General features: G+C 43.5%; 1 protein-coding gene across 1 annotated transcript in view; it reads left to right on the top strand.

The window, feature by feature from the left end:
- Positions 1–18,795, top strand: part of CCDC73 (coiled-coil domain containing 73) — a 115,667-nt gene that overhangs the window by 48,107 nt on the left and 48,765 nt on the right. Inside the window, exons 7-8 of the mRNA XM_060262386.1 lie at positions 4,639–4,774; positions 8,479–8,558. Coding sequence (XP_060118369.1) covers positions 4,639–4,774; positions 8,479–8,558 — 216 coding nt within the window. The remainder of the gene's footprint in view (positions 1–4,638; positions 4,775–8,478; positions 8,559–18,795) is intronic.

Below are 18,795 nucleotides of genomic sequence, written 5' to 3'. Positions count from 1 at the left end.
ACAGGCTCAAAAGAGACAATAACAGAACAGCACTAGTGGTCACATACACCTCTCAGTTCAAAACAGTTCAAAATACCATCAGCAATTTACAACCTCTACTGGATAATGACAGTTCTCTTTCACAAGTGCTGCAGGGCAAACCTTTTCTAGCACACAGACAGACCCCCCAATCTCAAACAACTCTTCACCCATAATAATACAACATCTAATTTGAACATGGACACTGGTAGCACAGCTTGCAATAAACCCCAGATACCAGCTTTGCTGCTACATACACCCAATCACTGGACCCAGGAAAATAGGTGGTGGAGCTCCTTCAGGGATTGTTATGCAGCTGCACCTACTGTTCAGTGGACAAGGTACATAGGTGGGGAGGAGGAAGGGGGACCGTCAGAAAGGTTCAGGAGCTGTACTCCTGTAAGCTCCTGCTGAATGTAAGGCCTGTCTGGACCTAACAACATCAGAGCAGAGGTCCATCAGTGGCGTATTGTTGGAATTCTCTGTCTGGGGCAGTAATGCTCTGTATTCTTGATGCTTGTGGGGGGCACAGTGGGAGATCTTCTTTTGTCCTGGCCCAACTGATGGAACTCCTGATGGCGTCTGATTTTTTTGGCCACTGTGTGACACAGTGTTGGACTGGTTGGTCCATTGGCCTGATCCAACATGGCTTTTCTTATGTTCATCAACTATACCATCTCAGGTTTATTCACCTGCACATCTTCTAACATTGTATATGCCAGGCCCTTCTGTCTTCCACCATCCTGCGAATTTGTATTAGTTACATCAGTAACGCTGTCCAGCCATCTCATCTTTTGCCGTCCTCTACTTCTTTTGCTTTCTGTCTTTCCCAGCATCAGGATCTTCTCCATTGAGTGCTTCCTTCTCATTTGGTGGCCAAAGTATTTGAGCTTCAGCTTCAGCATCTGACCTTCCAGGGGACAGTCTGGGTTGATTTCCCTTAGGAATGACTGATTTGATCTTCTTGCAGTCCAAGGGACTCTGAAGATTCTTCTCCAGCACCACAGCTTGAAAGCATCTGGGTGAATTTTTCCTTTTCACCTTTGCCTTTTGCTTTCCTTCTTTCCTCAGCTATTTGTAAAGCCTCATCAGACAGCCACGTTGCTTTCTTGCATTTCTTTTTCTTTGGGATGGTGCTGTTTTCTTTGGGATGGTGCTGATTGCTGCCTTCTGTACAGTGTCGTGAACCTCCATCCATAGCTCTTCAGGCACTCTATCAACTCTAGTTCCTTAAACCTATTCTTCACCTCCACTGTATATTCATAAGGGATGTGATCAAGGTCAAACCTGAATGACCTAATGGCTTCCCCAGTTTTCTTCAGTTTAAGCCTGAATTTTGCAATGAGTAGCTCATGATCTGAGCCACAGTCAGCTCCAGGTCTTGTTTTTGCTGACTGTAAGGAGCTTCTCCATCTTTGACTGCAGAGTATATAATCAATCTGATTTCTGTGTTGCCCATCAGGTGATGTTCACGTGTAGAGACACCTTTTAGGTTGTTGGAAGAGGGTGTTCGCTATGACCAGCTTGTTCTCTTGACAAAACTCTATTAGCCTTTGCCCGGCTTCATTTTGTTCTCCAAGGCCAAACTTGTCAGTTGTTCCGGTTACCTTTTGACTTCCTACTTTGGCATTCCAGTCCCCTATGATGAGGAAGACATCTTTTTTTTGGTGTTAGTTCTAGATCGCAAAGCATGGAGACACACCATCCACCAGGCTGTCTCTAACTTTGAGAACGCACGCATAGCTGGTCTTGAGGACAAAAGGAGACTGAGGAAGAATCGCACTGCTACAGCACCAACCCTAAATCAGACTTTTCCCTGCAGCCACTGTGGCCGGACCTGCCTGTCCCACATTGGTCTTGTCAGCCACCAGCGAGCCTGCAGCAGACGTGGACTATTGCACCCTTCTTAAATCTTCGTTCGCGAAGCCAAGTCGAGAAGTTCTAGAAGGTGTTGTAGATCTTCACAGAACTGGTCCACTTTAGCCTCTTCTGTTTCAGTGGTTGGGGGATAGACTTGGATTACTTGATAGTGATATTGAATGGTTTGCTTTGGATTACTGTGATATTGAATGGTTTGCCTTGGATTACTGAGATCATTCTGTCATTTTTGAGATTGTACCCCCATTACTGCCTTCCTCACTCCCTTGTTAACTATAAAGGCTGCACCATTTCTTCTACGGGACTCTTGCCCACAGTAATAGATGTAGTGATCCTCTGAGTTAAATTCACCCATTCCCATCCATTTTAGTTCACTGGTTCCCAAGATGTCGATGTTCAGTCTTGCCATCTCTTGTTTGACCACATCTAGCTTACCTTGATTCATAGATCTTACATTCCACATTCCAATGCAGTATTGTTCTTTGCAGCATCAGACTTTCCTTTCACCATCAGACACATCCACAGCTGAGCGTCCTTTCAGCTTTGGCCCAGCCATTTCACTCTTTCTGTGGTTACTTGTACTTACCCACCGCTCTTCCCCAGTAGCATATTGGGCACCGTCTGAACTGAGGGGCTCATCTTCCAGCGCCGTATCTTTTAGCCTTTTGTTACTGTCTATGGGGTCTTCTTGGCAAGGATACTGGCATGGTTTGTCATTTCCTTCTCCAGTGGATCACATTTTGTCTGGGTTCTCAGCTGTGGCCTGTCCATCTTGGGTGGCCCTGCATGGCATAGCCTACAGCCTCACTGAACTGCGCAAGCCCTCTCGCCATGTCAAAGCAGCAATCCATGAGAGGGAGGTTGATTTCTACCTTTGTAATATCATTTTCTGCATTGTTTGACATTCCAAGCATAATTATTTTTGCTCTGTTTCAAATTGCTGTAACCCTAGTCGTATTGTATTGTTTATTAGGTGTCTCATTTGGATTATTGCATTGACTTACACTATGGCTGATTACAGACAGATCTTCACAGAACTGGTCCACTTCAGCCTCTTCTGTTTCAGTGGTTGGGGGATAGACTTGGATTACTTGATAGTGATATTGAATGGTCGACTCAGAGATGCCTCAGAGATTGGGTTGACTCAGAGATTCCTCTGAAGTCGACCCAAAAAAACCAGCCACGCAGCAACATCTGCCGGCCACCCCCGTCCTGCACTTACCCGGTCCTGAGAGACGCTCCAACAGGCTCAAAAAGAGACCACTTGGAAAGTGGTCCCTTTTTGCTGGGGCGGCTCTGAGACGGCGGCTGTCTGTCCAGAAGCCTGGAGAGCGCCTTACAAACGCCCAGGGAGCTGCGAGTGGGATGAGGGAGCTTTCCACACGCTCTCTGGCCGCCCAAGGCCTGCCCCTTCTTCCGGCGCCTTCCGGAAGCGCCAAGGTGCTTTTCTTCTCGGCGGCCATCTGTTATCAGCCTATGTAACCCATTTTGAGTCTCAGTGAGAAAGGGAGACTATATATAAAGTAAATAAATAAAGTACATAGGATCAGGCTGTGGGTAGGATTCTTTTCTAAGTGAACAAACATAGGCCCAAGCAAAACTGGCATGATCCCGGAGGTCATCATATCCCAACAACTTTCAATCTTCAGATCAAACACGAAACACTACAGCCTCCCCCTCTGTGAATAAGATTCCTGTGTGTTACCATGTATTAACCAAAGAAGATTTGTGCTCACTTACCTCTGGATCTAAATTTCTTATTCCGTGTCTCCTGTTCTGTCAAAAATAATTTCCCCAGTATTGTAAAACACTGTCCTATCCTTCTCTCTGTCTTTTTCTTTACTTCTGATCCTGCTCCCGCATGTGTTTTCTTATCCCTTAATTCCTCAATCTAATGCTAATTCTATTCTAGCCAAATGTATAGTTAATTCAGCCTTGGAATATTTATGATAGGCTTCCCACTGTTTACCTCAACTTCCTGCTTTTTTGCTAGAAAATTTACACATGATAGATGTGTGACAGATTTCACACCCTAATGCTGATTGTCAGTTCTGCGCCCTCTGAGGTCTGCGCTATAGGCAGCTTGCCTAGTTGGCCTAATGGTAGCACCAGCTCTGCATATATGTGTATCCTGTTTCACTAACCTTGTGTTATTGTCATTACAGCCAATTTTATTAACATCTTCAGATTCTTGAGTTTATAATACATCAGCATACCTCAGAAGTTTTTAAGCTTCCTATTTTTACACTGATACATCTATCATGGAATCCCAGTGCATTATAGAAGGCTTTGAAGTAAATGCTTAGCTCATATTTCCAGCTATTTAATTTTGCTGGGCTTCACTAGTGCCCAGTTTGAATTACCCAGCACTTGTAGGTGAAGAGCAGTAAAGCTGTCTTTCAGGGTGTCAGTGAGGAATCTCAGTAAGCTTCTGGGATATTCCTGTGTGTTTTAAAAACAGTTTTATGGTTATTTGCTTGACCACATAATTTATATTCTTATAGTTTTGCAGTTTGGCACAATTTCTTGAGAGATCTGCTTTGTATGTATTGCAAAAACTCTACCATTGAATTGTTGGAACCGGAGCCTCTCATTTGCAGGATTTTTTTTCTACTATAACATGAATAAATGGTTTTTAGAATGTCTTTTCATTTGTTAATAATATGTACATACATATATATGCATATATACACACGCACACACTACACATTTCTTTAAAGGTATCTATTTTATTTTACACAGGAACAAACAATACAGTTGCATATGTTAGCAAAAGAAGATCATCAGAAGAGTCTGAATGAAGTAGAAAAATGCTATGCAGCTATTACATGTCAATTTGGAACAATAAAAGGACATCATGAGAGATTAGAGCAGAATGGTAAATATATTATAAATTTGGGACATGGATCCAGCTAGGAAGAGGCACAAACTGAGAAAATGTGGTTCAGTTCATAGTTTGTAGCATACCATGAACCACCACAAACTTCTAAGCACTAAACAAACTGGTTCAGTTTGTGAAATTCGTGAATTGATTGCTCATCCGGCATTCTAGAGACGCCAAACTCACAGGGTATCTATGTCTGATCTCCTGTGCCTGCCCTCCAAATTTGGTGAGGATTGGATTTACAGGGTCCAAGTCACAGGCACAGCCCCTCCAAAGAAAGTGCCACCAGGAAACTGCTTTCTGAAGAAATGACATGCTGTCATTTTGACAGATGCAGGTTCAGAAGTTTTAGAAGTGTGTAGAATCAATCCTGTGCAAACAAGAGACACCAAACCCACAGGAGGTCTCTGGTGACTCTCTTTTACCTGCTTGCTAAGTTTGGTGAGGATTGGATTCACGGGGTCTGAGTTACAGCTTCCCCCCCCGAAGGTGCCCCCCCAAAAATGCTTTTTGGGGAAATGACAGGTTTAGGAGATTCAGGACTGTATAGAGCAGATCCTGTACAAGCGAGACACATCAAAGTTGCAGGGGACTTCCCTCAGATGCTCTTCTATATGCCCACCAAGATGCCCCCCCCAATTGCTTTGAAGTTTGGTAAACATTTGGATCGCGCAGAGACAGTCTGAAAATGTTTCCATTTGCAAATCACCACAAATGGCTTGAAAGTTAGTGCTGGTTGACCTGCCATGAATTTGAGCTTGTGAACCTTGAACCAACCAAAATTTTTCATGAACTTTAGTTTGTAAGTCAGTTTGTGCCGACCCCTTGATCCAGCCATTTATGGCAGCTGGTGAAAATGCCAAGGCAACAAGTGATCTCTTAGCTCTAACTGAAAGACCTTTATGGCCTTAACGATCATGTACTGGGAATTGAAAAGGAATAAGAAGCAGCTGCTGATCAAGAGTTTCAAATGTCTGGCCCGTGGGCCTGATTGGAGCTCTCTGGGGGCCATTGCCTGCTTCCTTCAGTCACCATTTCTCTCCTGTGATGAGGCAGCCGAGCAAAGCAGCCTTTTGCTTTTTCCCTCTCCCCCCTCCAAGAGCCTGGGTTGCCAGGCTCTTTCAATCATACTGCAGAGTTACTGAGCCAAGCCTCTCTTCCTTCTGTTGGTTGTGGCTCCTCCCCTCCTCATATCCTAGGGAGGGAGGGAGGGAAAGAGGGAGAGTTTCCTTTGCCCAGTTTCCTCCATCGATCGCATGGGAGAGATACAAGGAAATCACTTTTAAGACCAACAATGTTTTATTCAAGGTATGAGCTTTTTGCCTAGCTACAAACAGAAACAGAGAGAGTGTGTGTGTTTTGTTGGCTCATTATGCCAGGGCTCTCCTGGGTGCAACTGGATTTGCCTCCCCCTTTTCACTATATTCATGCCTTCATGATTCAGAAGAGGAATAACAACAACCAGGATTAGGCTAAGAGTGTGTCCAGACCAAGTTCACCGAGTACATTTCCTTTGATTTTTCTTTCACATTTCACATTTTCCTTTGATTTCCTTTGATTGATGGGGGATTTTGAACTTAGACTTCCCAGACAGAAGGCTGATACTGACCACTATACATGTCTGTCTCTCTATTCCGTGAACCACCATAAGAAGTTGTGACTAGCACTTTAATGTTATATTTTACAGTTTTTAGTTTTCTATTGTTTTAGTGATTTTAACATGTAATCTTTTTGGTCATTGTTAGCTGCTCTGAGTCCGTTCATGGAGAGGGTGGGATATAAGTTTAAAGTAAATAAATAAATTCTTGCACTGTCGCATAGGAGTTGTAGTTGTTTTTCTGGGGAAGACTATAGTTTTGTAGACAAACACATAGCCCTCAGTCTCTCTCATACAGCCTTCATGTGTTCTTCACCAGTACATGAAGCAGTTTCTGTACAAAAGATCACAATGCCCAGCCATTTCATGTTTTCCTCTGAGTCTTAGGCTCAAAGCATTGACCATGAGATTTCTGTAATGAATGTCAATAAATCAAAAGTCGGTTTGCAGCTTACAGATTCACACCTCAACAACACCTGAACAGCTTACTTAAGATTGCTATAGCACATGCATTTCTCCAACGCAATAATTCAGAGTAAGAGGTGTCAGTTATCAGAGACTGTTACACAAAATACTGAAAGCATGCTAATGTTTTAAGCACGTTTTATTTTAAGTAAAAAAATTGTGTTTGTTTGTGTCCTTTATAAAGTTCTGATCCCCATTACCTGGCATTACATTTTATGACATACATGGTCCAGCTCAACAAGGTCTCATTTATGTCAAATCTGGCCCACATATCAAATGACTTAAACACCCCTGTGCTAGATAAACCAAAGTGCAATAGCAATCCTAGAATAAGCATGCAATTTAACAGTCTTTCATTCCTGACATATCCCCTCCTATCTCCTGGAACAAGGCATATTGTCCATTGTCTTTTAGTACTTATATGCCCCTCTCAGCATGGCCCCTCAGAAAGGATTCCTTTCACTATAGCAGGATCTTGCTGAGATACTGAGTTGCAATGCATTTAGACCATTAGCATTGTGCTGTCTATCTGGGGTCGCTACATAACCCCAAGAAAGATCATGAAGGTGAGGCAGTGGGCAAGGATGCAAATAATACCAAAGAACATTGCCCTGACACTTCCAGAGAAATGTTGAATGGTAGAGAGGAGACTGTGAACATCATTGTATGGGCTGGGTCAAGGCAGATGTGTGTGGCCTTTTCTACCAGTTCCTGGTATATTTTGTATGCAGATACTTCCAAGTGCCACATGCTGGATCAAATTACTTAAATTGTACCAGAATTTTCTTGTTGTACCAGAATCTTTTAGTGCTTTGTGTTAAATATGTACTCTTTTATAACTCTCAAATTGTATGACAGATACAGAACTAAGGACAAAATCTTAACTATTTCATCAGAATATATTATTTTATGTATTTTTTTACAAAACAAAATATTTATCAGTTTTAATATATTTTGCAGCATTTGCGAGATTAATGCATACAAAATATTTTTATTCATATACACAAACAGATTCTGGTCAATTAGAAACCAGTGTATTACTTCCACTAGCTGCAAATACTTTTACTGCAGAGAAAATTCATTTTATATCACAGTGAAAATTGTTGATCACCATATTTATCATTTAGACATTGTAAGCATGAAACTACAGCCTTAGAAAATTCTTATAAAAAGTCATATACTGAACAAGAAATGACAAGCTTTCCAGACTATTAATTTTAATCCCTCTGGTTATTATATATGAAAATTTTTGAGAATATTAATATTTTAAATAGGTTGTAGTTCAAAATGGGACTTCTTGCTGCACATGTAGCAATATGGCATTTGAAAGTGAAGTATGCTTTCTAAAAATAATCTCAAAATAAGCCCATTACATTTCACAGAACAAATTGGAACACATGAAAGAAATTACATATACTGATAACATAGCTGAGTATTCATATATGGATGAATAATCATGATTTTCAAACAGGATTATATATCCATGTCCTTTATAATTTCCCCACTTGAAAATAAATATATATATATACAGATTCAATTTTTTTTCCACAATTATGTGTAGCATTTGAAATAACATAAAAAGAGAATATTTTAATATTTGCTCATCCTTTTCCATTTCCCACTCCCCGACCCCAAGTTGTGGAAGCCATTCAGTGCAATAAGAAATTGACAGCAATGAATAAAAGGCAAGAATCTGAGATATATAATTTAAAAGAGGTAGGTGCGAAGTTCATTCAGTAGTATTTTTTATTTATTATAGTTTCTATTCTGCCTCTTTCCAACATTTCAAAATAAAAAAAGATAAAACACTGGATCTTTATTAGATGTGTATGTAAATAACCACTAAAAATGATCTTAACAAGAAAATTTTACAGAGTTTCTGGAAGGCAGAATGACCTGGACTTTGCCTCTAGTAGAGGAGAATTCTAAAACTGAGGGGTGTGAGTTGGGATGGTGTGAAGGGGATATAGTCAGGAAGGCACTTTTGTTTCATCTTGAATTCATAATGTATTGGTATTTACCATCTGCTTTTATAATGTACTTCTAGTTTTGTTTATTGTTTTTATCTGGCAAATGTTTTTAATGTCACTGTACATTGCCCAGAACCCTGCAATAGCAGGGATGGGCAGTTCACAAATCAAATTGATGATGATGATCATGGAGGAGGAGGAGGAGATTCTGGAGCATGTTTTCAGTGGGCTCTTGACAGCCTAACCCAATCTGCACCAACTGATGTTCATGGACTTGCAATGTAATATATAAAGAATGATTACTGCAAGTTGACTTCCTTTTATTGACTGGGGCTACATGCATGCAAGGAATCCCGTGGTGCAGAGTGGTAAAGCTGCAGTACTGCAGTCCTAAACTCTGCTCATGACCTGAGTTTGATCCCGGTGGAAGCTGGGTTCTGTGAGGAAAAGCCCCCTTTTCCGAACATCGTAGTCACCAGTGTGGTTGCCAGGGCGCCTGGAGAAGTGAGCTCACACACATCTGGCCAGAGAGTGTGGGCAAAACTATCGAGGAAGATAAAGGGTCTTATGTGTATAAGCAGCCACAAGTTATACAGGCATTCTAAACCGGTACGGAATGCCTGCCAACACAAACGGATGTTTCCCCGTCACCGCATGGGCCAGCCATGGAGCGGAAGAGTCTGCGCCGCCACGGAGCTATCCAGGCGACCGGTTATGAAGCGCTGAACATGGAATCCACCGTGTAACGCTAACACCACTCATAGCCATCTTCCCACCAGGCTGGACTTCATTCCCTCATAGTGGAAGGCTCACGTACACACCCTATGTCACCTTTAGCCCTCAAGCAACCCGTCTGCCCCATGAATGGATTAACAGCTCAACTGTTGCTCCTTTTGTCTGGCAAAACCCTGGACAAAGACTCCTACCCAGAAGATGATGGGATAAAGAGGAAGACCATCTCCTGCCAGAGCCAAGTCTTTTGTCTAAACCGGGAATACCTAGGTCAATATTTGATTCCCTATTATCACCTTCCCAGATAAGTCCATCTAATCTTAAGTATTTCCCCACCCAGTAGCCATTTCCATTCTTCTTCCCGACTGACACCTTGGAGCCGCCCCAGGGCCTGTTGCAATCTGGAAGTTCTTTCAGGTACACAGGACCTAGGCGAAGTTCATTGGTCAAAAGCAGGTACCCAATTAGGTGCCACCAAGGAACTCGCTATTGGCTCTGCAATAGTCCAGCCTTCATGGTCAATGCAGAGCCTCCCCTTTCTCTTCCCTCATACCTCCCATCTCCTGAGGGCTCAAGAGAGTCCTTATAACCTGTGGACTAGCTACCCACAGGTGTGCTTCTAGCAGTATCCCACCTCCCGCTGCATAGATCCATCCCCGATTCCTGATCAGTTTTGGGTCCCTTACCCATTCCCTCTCTGTCGCCATTGGAGCCTTCCGCGAAGACTACGACAGGTAATATTACCCTGTGTGTCTACCCTTTTATGTTCCCCTATCGATCTATCTATTTTTCCTAGGACTGTGTGTATGATTGTATGAATATTTTTATCTTGTATGGAAGACTATATTTTTCTCAATAAATTATAATTGGTTTTACTAAATTAGAGTCCTTAATATCTAAGCATCACTTTTCTGGACGTGTATTCTTGTATACACTGGTAAAAGATTCCTAGTGAGCCAGGTGCCCACCTAACTAATTCCCCAACCTCGTTTTGAGGGCATTTAGGCTTACAGTTCAGGTAGCCAGCTCAAGGTTGACTCATCCTTCCATCCTTCTGAGGTCAGTAAAATGAGTACCCAGCTTGCTGGGGGGAAAGTGTAGATGACTGGGGAAGGCAATGGCAAACCACCCCATAAAAAGTCTGCCGTTAAAACGTTGTGAAAGCAACATCACCCCAGAGTCGGAAATGACTGGTGTTTGCACAGGGGACTACCTTTACCTTTTACATGCATGCAATACTTTTAGCATGTTCTTTGAGGATGTATGTGTTCAGATTGTGAATAAATCCATATTGATATGTCAAATACAAGTTGAATTCCCATCTGAATATATTGTGTCAAAGTAAACCATTCCAGTGGTTTGTTACAGATAAATATTTAACTCAGGGCAGATCACTTTTGAAACTTTGGAGCCCATCCTCGCCACCAGATTAATTTGTATACTTTTAGTGACCTGGAAATTTTTGCCTGTTTTTTTGCTTAATACCTACTCATGTGCCACTGAATAGTGGAAAACATGAATGGCTTTTAAATTGCAAAATAATTTTTCTTTTCACATAGATGGGAAATAATGCCAGAACTGGAGAGAGGTTGAGCTTGCATTAGATATTTTCCTCAAATTAATGAATTGTGGTGTGCTGCCATTAGGAGGAATTGCAGTGCCTCTCTGGTCCCTTTCAGGTCATGGCATCATGTACATTCAGAGAAGGAATTTCACATAGAGGGCAAGCGGCATTCATAGTTTCCTGCTTAATTTCTTAGTGTTCAGTGAACAGGGCAAGGAGTGGAGTGGCATGGTAAATGGCGACTATGACTCTGGGCGCTGACAAAACAAGCTTGCAGCATTTAGCTATCCTTCCTCTGTATATCTATGCTGCCTAATAACTATGAATCTCACTCTATAAATGTAGAACAAGTAGCAGAATAGCTTGGGCAAGAGCCAGGAAGACATTAAAATTTGCTGGTCAGTGAGCTAATTATCCATGCCAAACACTATGGCAGTTTCCCAACACCCCTATACTCTTTAGAATTAACTCTTCCTTGAAAGATAGATACATCAAGAGCTCAATTGCCAGGCTCAATTCAAGATACTAGTTTTCACATATATACAAAGCCTTTTATGGTCTTGGTTCAGCATACCTGCAAGACTGCCTCTCTCCCTGTGCTCCATGATAGCACTTTTACTCATCTGAGCAGGGGCCTTCTGGAGGTAATACCCTGCAAATTTACAAAATTAACAACTATCCATACACTTGCATTCTCTGCATTCCAACTTATGGAATGACCTGCTTGAGGACATCAGGAAGTCTCCCAGTCTTCTGGCTTTCCACAAACTGTGCAAAACTGAATGGTTCAGCATGGGTTTTTTACACAACCGATAGGGCTATATTGAGATGAAATGGTTCAGAAAGATGCTTTGATGAAGGATAAGGACTGTGGACTATATTACTGTGTACTATCAGTAGCTGTAAGTATACTCCTGCTATGTAATCACCATGCTGTATAATCTGTATCATTTAACTTGTCATGTTTAAATGTTTATGCTTTGTCTCAGGTCTGTTTCACATTTCTGCTTGCTTTCAGATTTCTGTAATCCAAACCCTGTTGCACTGTTTATTGGATGTCCCATCCTGTTGATTGTATTTGACTTATACTGTATAACCCTCCTTGACTCTCAGTGAAAAATGCAGACTATAAATAAAATGAAACAGCAAAATAAAAAAGAGACAGAATTCATCACAAACTATTTGGTCATTCATTTACTATGCCCATACATATTTTTTCTAAAAAAATGTGGTAAATGCATATGTCAATGGTTTAGTGATTATTCTTGTACTTACTGTTTTAACAGCACATACAGTTTTTTCATTGTTAATGTTTATTGGAGTATAATGTTTTTAAAAGCCTTTTCAAAAGTTGTATTTGATGTCTCAAATAAAATTATAAGCCCATTTTCTTCAATTTGGACATATGGACATATGAAGCTGCCTTATACTGAATCAGACCCTTGGTCCATCAAAGTCAGTATTGTGTACTCAGACTGGCAGCGGCCAATTTACTATTGTTTATTATTTATATAGGTGAGCTGAAAAATGATTTAAAATTACAAGAAGGCAGCATTGCTGCACATAACTGAATAAACCTTTCAGTCTTCCTAGCTGATGAAATGAGTTCATTTTTGTGAATGGGAGCCTCTCTTTTAGATCCAGGGGCAGGAATAAAGGAATTTCAGCTCCCAGGCTAGCTCTGGCATAGATAGGAAAGCATCCATGGAGTGTCGAACTCATTTGTTATGAGGGCCAGATCTGACTTAAATGAGACTTTGTTGGACCAGATCATGTTGGGTTGGGCTGAGCCATGTCAGGCTGGGCCATGAGTATGCCTATTTAAGATTAGGTAGCAGAGATATAAACTTTAAAAAGGACACAAATATAGTTAAATATATATATTTTAAAAAACTTAAAACATGCTTAAAATGTTAGCACTTATTGGTCTTAAAGGTGCTTTCTTTGTATTTCTCCCATGGGATCCAGGGAACTGGGCAAAGGAAGCTCTGTCTCTTTCCTTCCTTCCCCAGAGGACCAGGAGGGGGAGGAGCCTCAGCCAATAGAAGGAAGAGAGGCTTGGCTCAGTAGCTTTGCTGTGCAATTGAGAGAGTCTGGCAATGCAAGCTCTCCATTTTTCCCTTCCACCACAAGGGAGGAGCCTCAGCCAAAGGAGAAAATAGAGGTTTTGCTCTGTAGCTCCTGTGCAATTGAGCAAGCCTTGCAAAACAAGCTGTTATGCAGAAAGAAGCAAAGTATAAGGAGAAGGAAGTAGATGATATCCAGTTGCTCGGGGGCCTGATAGGAGCCCTCCAGGGGCCTGATTCGGCCCCCAAACTGTATGACACCCCTGGTTTAAGGGAACTGCTAATCCTTGGACTGGAAGCTCATTTCTTACTTTTTAACCTATCAATAAATGTTTTTTGACAAATCAGTTCTCTTTCCTTCTTCCAAATTAAAGATTTTATTGAGTTTCAGTTATAGGGAAGGGGAAAGGGAAAGGGAAAGGGAAGGTTTTACAGGGAAATAAGGGAAAACAGGGTTGGAGGAAGAGGACAAGCACCTTTCTTGATTACATTTTCTTTCTCATTACATATACATCTGATTCAATCATCATTTCATCTATATATTGTTTACGATTAGTATTTTCTATTTTGTCTCTTAAAACACTTCTACCGCTCTAAAATTCTTATTTTGGCTTACAAATACACTTATAATTGCATCATCTTATTTCAATATACAGTACTCACTCCTTATCTTATATATTCTTTATGTACAAATATACTACTTCTTAGTTGTCTCAATTTCCATACTGCAACTATACTGCAATCATACAGTGGTTGCCAAATCTTTCCTTCTTGACTGCTTTATTATTATTATTATTATTATTATTATTATTATTATTATTATTATTATTATTATTATTATTATTATTATTATTATTATTATTATTATTATTTTTCTATTCCACCCATTCCCCCATTTGGGGGCTCAGAGAGGAGTACAACAATTAGATATAAAATCACAATAAAATCATAATAAAATCAGCTCAGCATTCAGTAAAGTGCAACAAGTTCATACAAGAGGCTTACTCCTTGAAGGCTCTCCCGGCCCCGGAGATCAATGGTATTGAATGTGCTGGTCTGGCGTGGGACGCTGGGGAGGGGTTGGCAATTTGGCTGGTGTACTGTCTGCCTAACGCACCAGCCAGCGTCTTACCATCCCTGATCGAGACCGTAGCAGGCTGGGCATTGGAGTACCCAAGGCTTGTGATCCTGGGCAACTTCAATGTCCATGCTGATGATGTGGCCTCTAGTCAGGCAATGGACCTAGTGTCATCCATGGAGACACTGGGACTCTCCCAATTTGTTACATCGCCCACTCACCAGGCTTGTGATCCTGGGCAACTTCAATGTCCATGCTGATGATGTGGCCTCTAGTCAGGCAATGGACCTAGTGTCATCCATGGAGACACTGGGACTCTCCCAATTTGTTACATCGCCCACTCACCAGGCAGGACACATGTTAGATTTGATCTTTGTGGCTGGGGTTATGGTGGACGATATAACTGCGGAGGCGGTGCCATGGTTGGACCACTTTGCCCTTAAGGCTTTTGTGGATGCTCCACTCCAAGCCTGTTTGGGTGACAAGCTTATTTTGGCTTGCCCGTGGAGCCTGATGGACCCTGAGTGGTTCCAAATGGCTCTACAGGATCCCTGCCCCCCTGGCGATTCCCTCGATGATCTGGTTGAGTCCTGGCATGGCCGGCTCTCCAGAGTAATTGATGAGATCGTACCTCAATGCCCTCTGCGCCCTCATGTTAAGCTGGTCCCGTGGTATACCCTGGAGCTGTGACAGATGAAACGAGGACTCAGATGGTTAGAGAGACAATGGCAGCATACTTGAGACGAAGTGACTAGAACATCTTATAGAGAGTTTATGAGGTCCTATGAGATGGCAGTCAAAGCGACAAAGAAGATTTACTTTGCGGCCAAGATTGTGTCTGCAAATTCGCGCCCAGCACAATTGTTTAGGACTATTCAGAATCTCACAACACTGCCACAAGGCAGGCTAAATGCTAATGAATTAGAGATAGGCTGTGAGGCTTTTGTGAATTTTTTTGCAGACGAAGTTGCATCGCTCCGCCACGAGCTCCCTGCCACATTGGATACAGTATGTGAACTCGAGGCCCCGTGCCTGTCTCCTGGTTCAGTTCTGGATTGCTTCGACACACTCAGCTTGGAAGAAGTTGACAGAATCCTCTCTACTGTACGCCCAACAACTTGTGATCTGGACCCGTGCCCCTCCTGGCTAATTAAAGCTTGCCAGAGGGAGCTTAGGTGTCCTATACGGGACATCGTAAATAGATCCCTCTCGGAGGGACTTTTCCCAATGCCTCTTAAAGAAGCTGTGGTCCACCCCCTCCTGTAAAAGCTTACATCAGATCCAACCAAATTGGCACATTACTGGCCGGTCTCAAAATTGCCCTTTTTGGGCAAAATTATTGAGAGGGCAGTGGTGTTACAATTGCAGAGTTTCCTGGATGACACTGCCATCCTAGATCCCCACCAGTCTGACTGCTGCCCGGGCCATGGGATGAGACAGTGCTGGTCGCCCTGGTCGTTCCAGTGGCATCTGGATCGAGGCGGTTTGGCAGTGCTGATGTTGTTAGACCTATTGGCTGCGTTCGATACGGTTGACCATCAGTTACTGACCCACTGCCTCGCTGACGCGGGGATTCAGGGGTTGGCTTCGCAATGGCTTTCCTGTTTCCTCAATGGTCGGGGACAAAAGGTGGCAATTGGGGGAGAACTGTCCCAGAGGCGTCCACTTAATTGTGGTGTGCCTCAGGGGGCAGTCCTCTCCCCGATGTTGTTCAACATCTACATGCGCCCTATTCCCCAGAGGTATGGGCTGGGTTGTCCCAGTATGCTGATGACACCCAGCTCTATCTATTGATGGACGGCCAGCCTGGCGGTGTCCCAGAAAATCTGGACCTAGCGCTCAGGCTGAGTAGATTGAAGTTGAATCCAGCGAAGACAGAGGTTCTTTGCCTGAGCTGCGGCAGCCTGGGAAGGGAAATCCCCTTACCAGTTTTGATGGTATGCCATTGGAAATGGTGCGCAAGGTCAAGAGCTTGGGGGTGCTACTGGAGCCTTCTTTGTCAATAGAGGTCCAGATAGCAGCCACTGCTAAATCCGCCTTTTTTCATCTTAGGCGGGTGAGGAAGTTGGCTCCCTTCCTGGAGCGTGACGGCCTGGCAACAGTGATCCATGCAACGGTCACTTCAAGGTTAGACTACTGTAATGCCCACTACATGGGACTGCCCCTGTGCTGAACCTGGAAACTGCAGCTAGTGCAGAATGCGGCAGCTAGACTGTTATTGGGACTCCCTAAGTGGGAGCATATACAGCTGAGGCTATGGGAACTGCACTGGCTGCCAGTTGTGTACCGGATTCATTACAAGGTGCTGGTTATTACCTTTAAAGCCCTATATGGCCAGGGACCTGCCTACCTTAGGGACCGTCTCTCCCCATATGTTCCCCAGAGGATACTGAGATCTGGTTCGCAAAACCTATCGACAATCTCTAAGCCGAAGGAGGCCAAACTGAAAGTTACAAGAGAAAGGGCTTTTTTGATTACAGCTCCCCACTGATGGAACCAATTACAAGAAGAGGTGCGGGCCTTGCAGAGCCTTAACCAGTTCCGCAGGGCCTGCAAGACTACCCTCTTTCAGCTGGCTTTTTCTTAATGTGGAATTTATTGTACCATCGTCACATAAAATTGTGTCAAGATGAGTAACATCAAGAATGTAGCACTGAATTAATTTGTTGGTTTTAAATTTGATGGTTTTAATTAGATGGTTTAAATGTAACATAATTGTTATGTAATTAGTGTATTTTTATTATTGTATTATTGTGATGTCTGCATTTTATGCCATGTAAGCCGCCCTGAGCCTGCTTCGGTGGGGAGGGCAGGATATTAATTAAAAATTATGATTTTTATTATTATCCAAAGACCTGGCAGAACAGCTCCATTTTACAGGCCCTACAAAAGGCCAGCAAGCCAGGCAGGGCCCGGATCTCCAGAGGGAGCCGATTCCACCAGGTTGGGGCCAGGACCGAAAAAGTCCTGGCCCTGGTAGAGGCAAGATGGGCCTCTGTTGGGCTGGGGACTCTCAGAAGATCCTGGGAGGCCGCGTGAAGCAACCTCTGGGGCATATATGGGAGGAGACGGTCCCGTAGGTATGTTGGTCTCAGGTCGCACAAGGCTTTGAAAGTCAAAACTAACACCTTGAAATGGATCCGGTACTCTATAGGCAGCCAGTGCAGGTCATGGAACGCCAACCGTATGCTCACTCATACAGGTGATGCAGACAGCAGGTGAGCTGCTGCATACTGCACCCACTGCAGTTTCCAGATTTATTTATTTATTTATTTATTTATTACTTTACATTTATATCCCGCCCTCTCCGCAAGCGGACTCAGGGCGGCTTACAGTATCATAAAAACAATCAATTCCATAAAACATATAAAACCATAAAACATTTATCAAGTTAAAAACTAGTACGCTATCTCAATCTAGTCTGGCGGTATTGGGTTCTGACTATGACCGCCAGCTTCTGTAGGATGTCGGGTGGCAGCCCATTTTCAGTCAACCAGAAAAGCCTGCCTAAACAGTTCGGTCTTACAGGCCCTGCGGAACGCCGACAAATCCCGCAGGGCCCTTATAGCTTCTGGGAGGGTGTTCCAGAGTTCTGGTGCTGCCACCGAGAAGGCCCTAGATCTTGTTGCGGATAGCCTGGCTTCTTTTGGGCCAGGGGCAGACAGATCAGTTTCAGGGGCAAGCCAGCGTAGAGCAAGTTACAGTAGTCCAGCCTGGAAGTAACCATTGCATGGATAACTGTAGCCAAATCTTGGGGGGATAGGTACGGTGCTAGCTTCCTGATCTGCCGCAGGTGGGAGGCAGACTGTGCAGCAGTTGCAACCTGGGCCTCCATGGAGAGGGAGGCGTTTGGAATCACTCCCAGGCTCTTCATCTGCTGGGCTGGTACCAGGGTGGCACCACCCAGGGCTGGGAGCTGGATGCATGAACCCACCCCCCCACCCCTCGATTCAGGTACAGGACCTCCATCTTAGTTAGATTTAACTTCAGTCGACTCTGCTGTAGCCATCCAGCCATGGCTTCTAATGCCTTGGACAGCTGTTCAGGGGTGGAAGACGATCTGCCATCCATCAACAGGTAGAGCTGGGTATCATCAACATACTGGTGACAGCCCAGTCCAAAACCTCGGGCAATCTGGGCAAGGGGGCGCATATAGATGTTAAATAATGTAGGCAAGAGAATATCTCCCTGTGGCACTCCACATATAAGCGGGTTCCTCAGGGAGGTCTGCTCGCTGAGCATTACCCCTTTGTCCCCGTCCCTGGAGGAAGGAGGAAAACCATTGTAAAGCCAACCCCCACACCCCGGCAATGGCGAGGCGATGGGTCAATAGGTCGTAGTTGACTGTGTCAAATGCTGTTGATAGGTCAAGGAGAATCAGCAACACTGACCCGCCTTGGTCCAGGTGCCTTCTTAGGTCATCTGTGAGGGTTACTAGTACCGTTTCTGTCCCATGGCCTGGGCGGAAGCCAGACTGGAATGGGTCCAGGGCGGTGTTTCATCCAGGAAAACCTGCAACTGCTCCGCCGCTGCTTTCTCAACT

Source organism: Heteronotia binoei, chromosome 21 (assembly GCF_032191835.1).
Source record: "Heteronotia binoei isolate CCM8104 ecotype False Entrance Well chromosome 21, APGP_CSIRO_Hbin_v1, whole genome shotgun sequence".
Lineage (NCBI taxonomy): Eukaryota > Metazoa > Chordata > Lepidosauria > Squamata > Gekkonidae > Heteronotia > Heteronotia binoei.
This window is presented reverse-complemented; position numbering and strand designations above follow the sequence as displayed.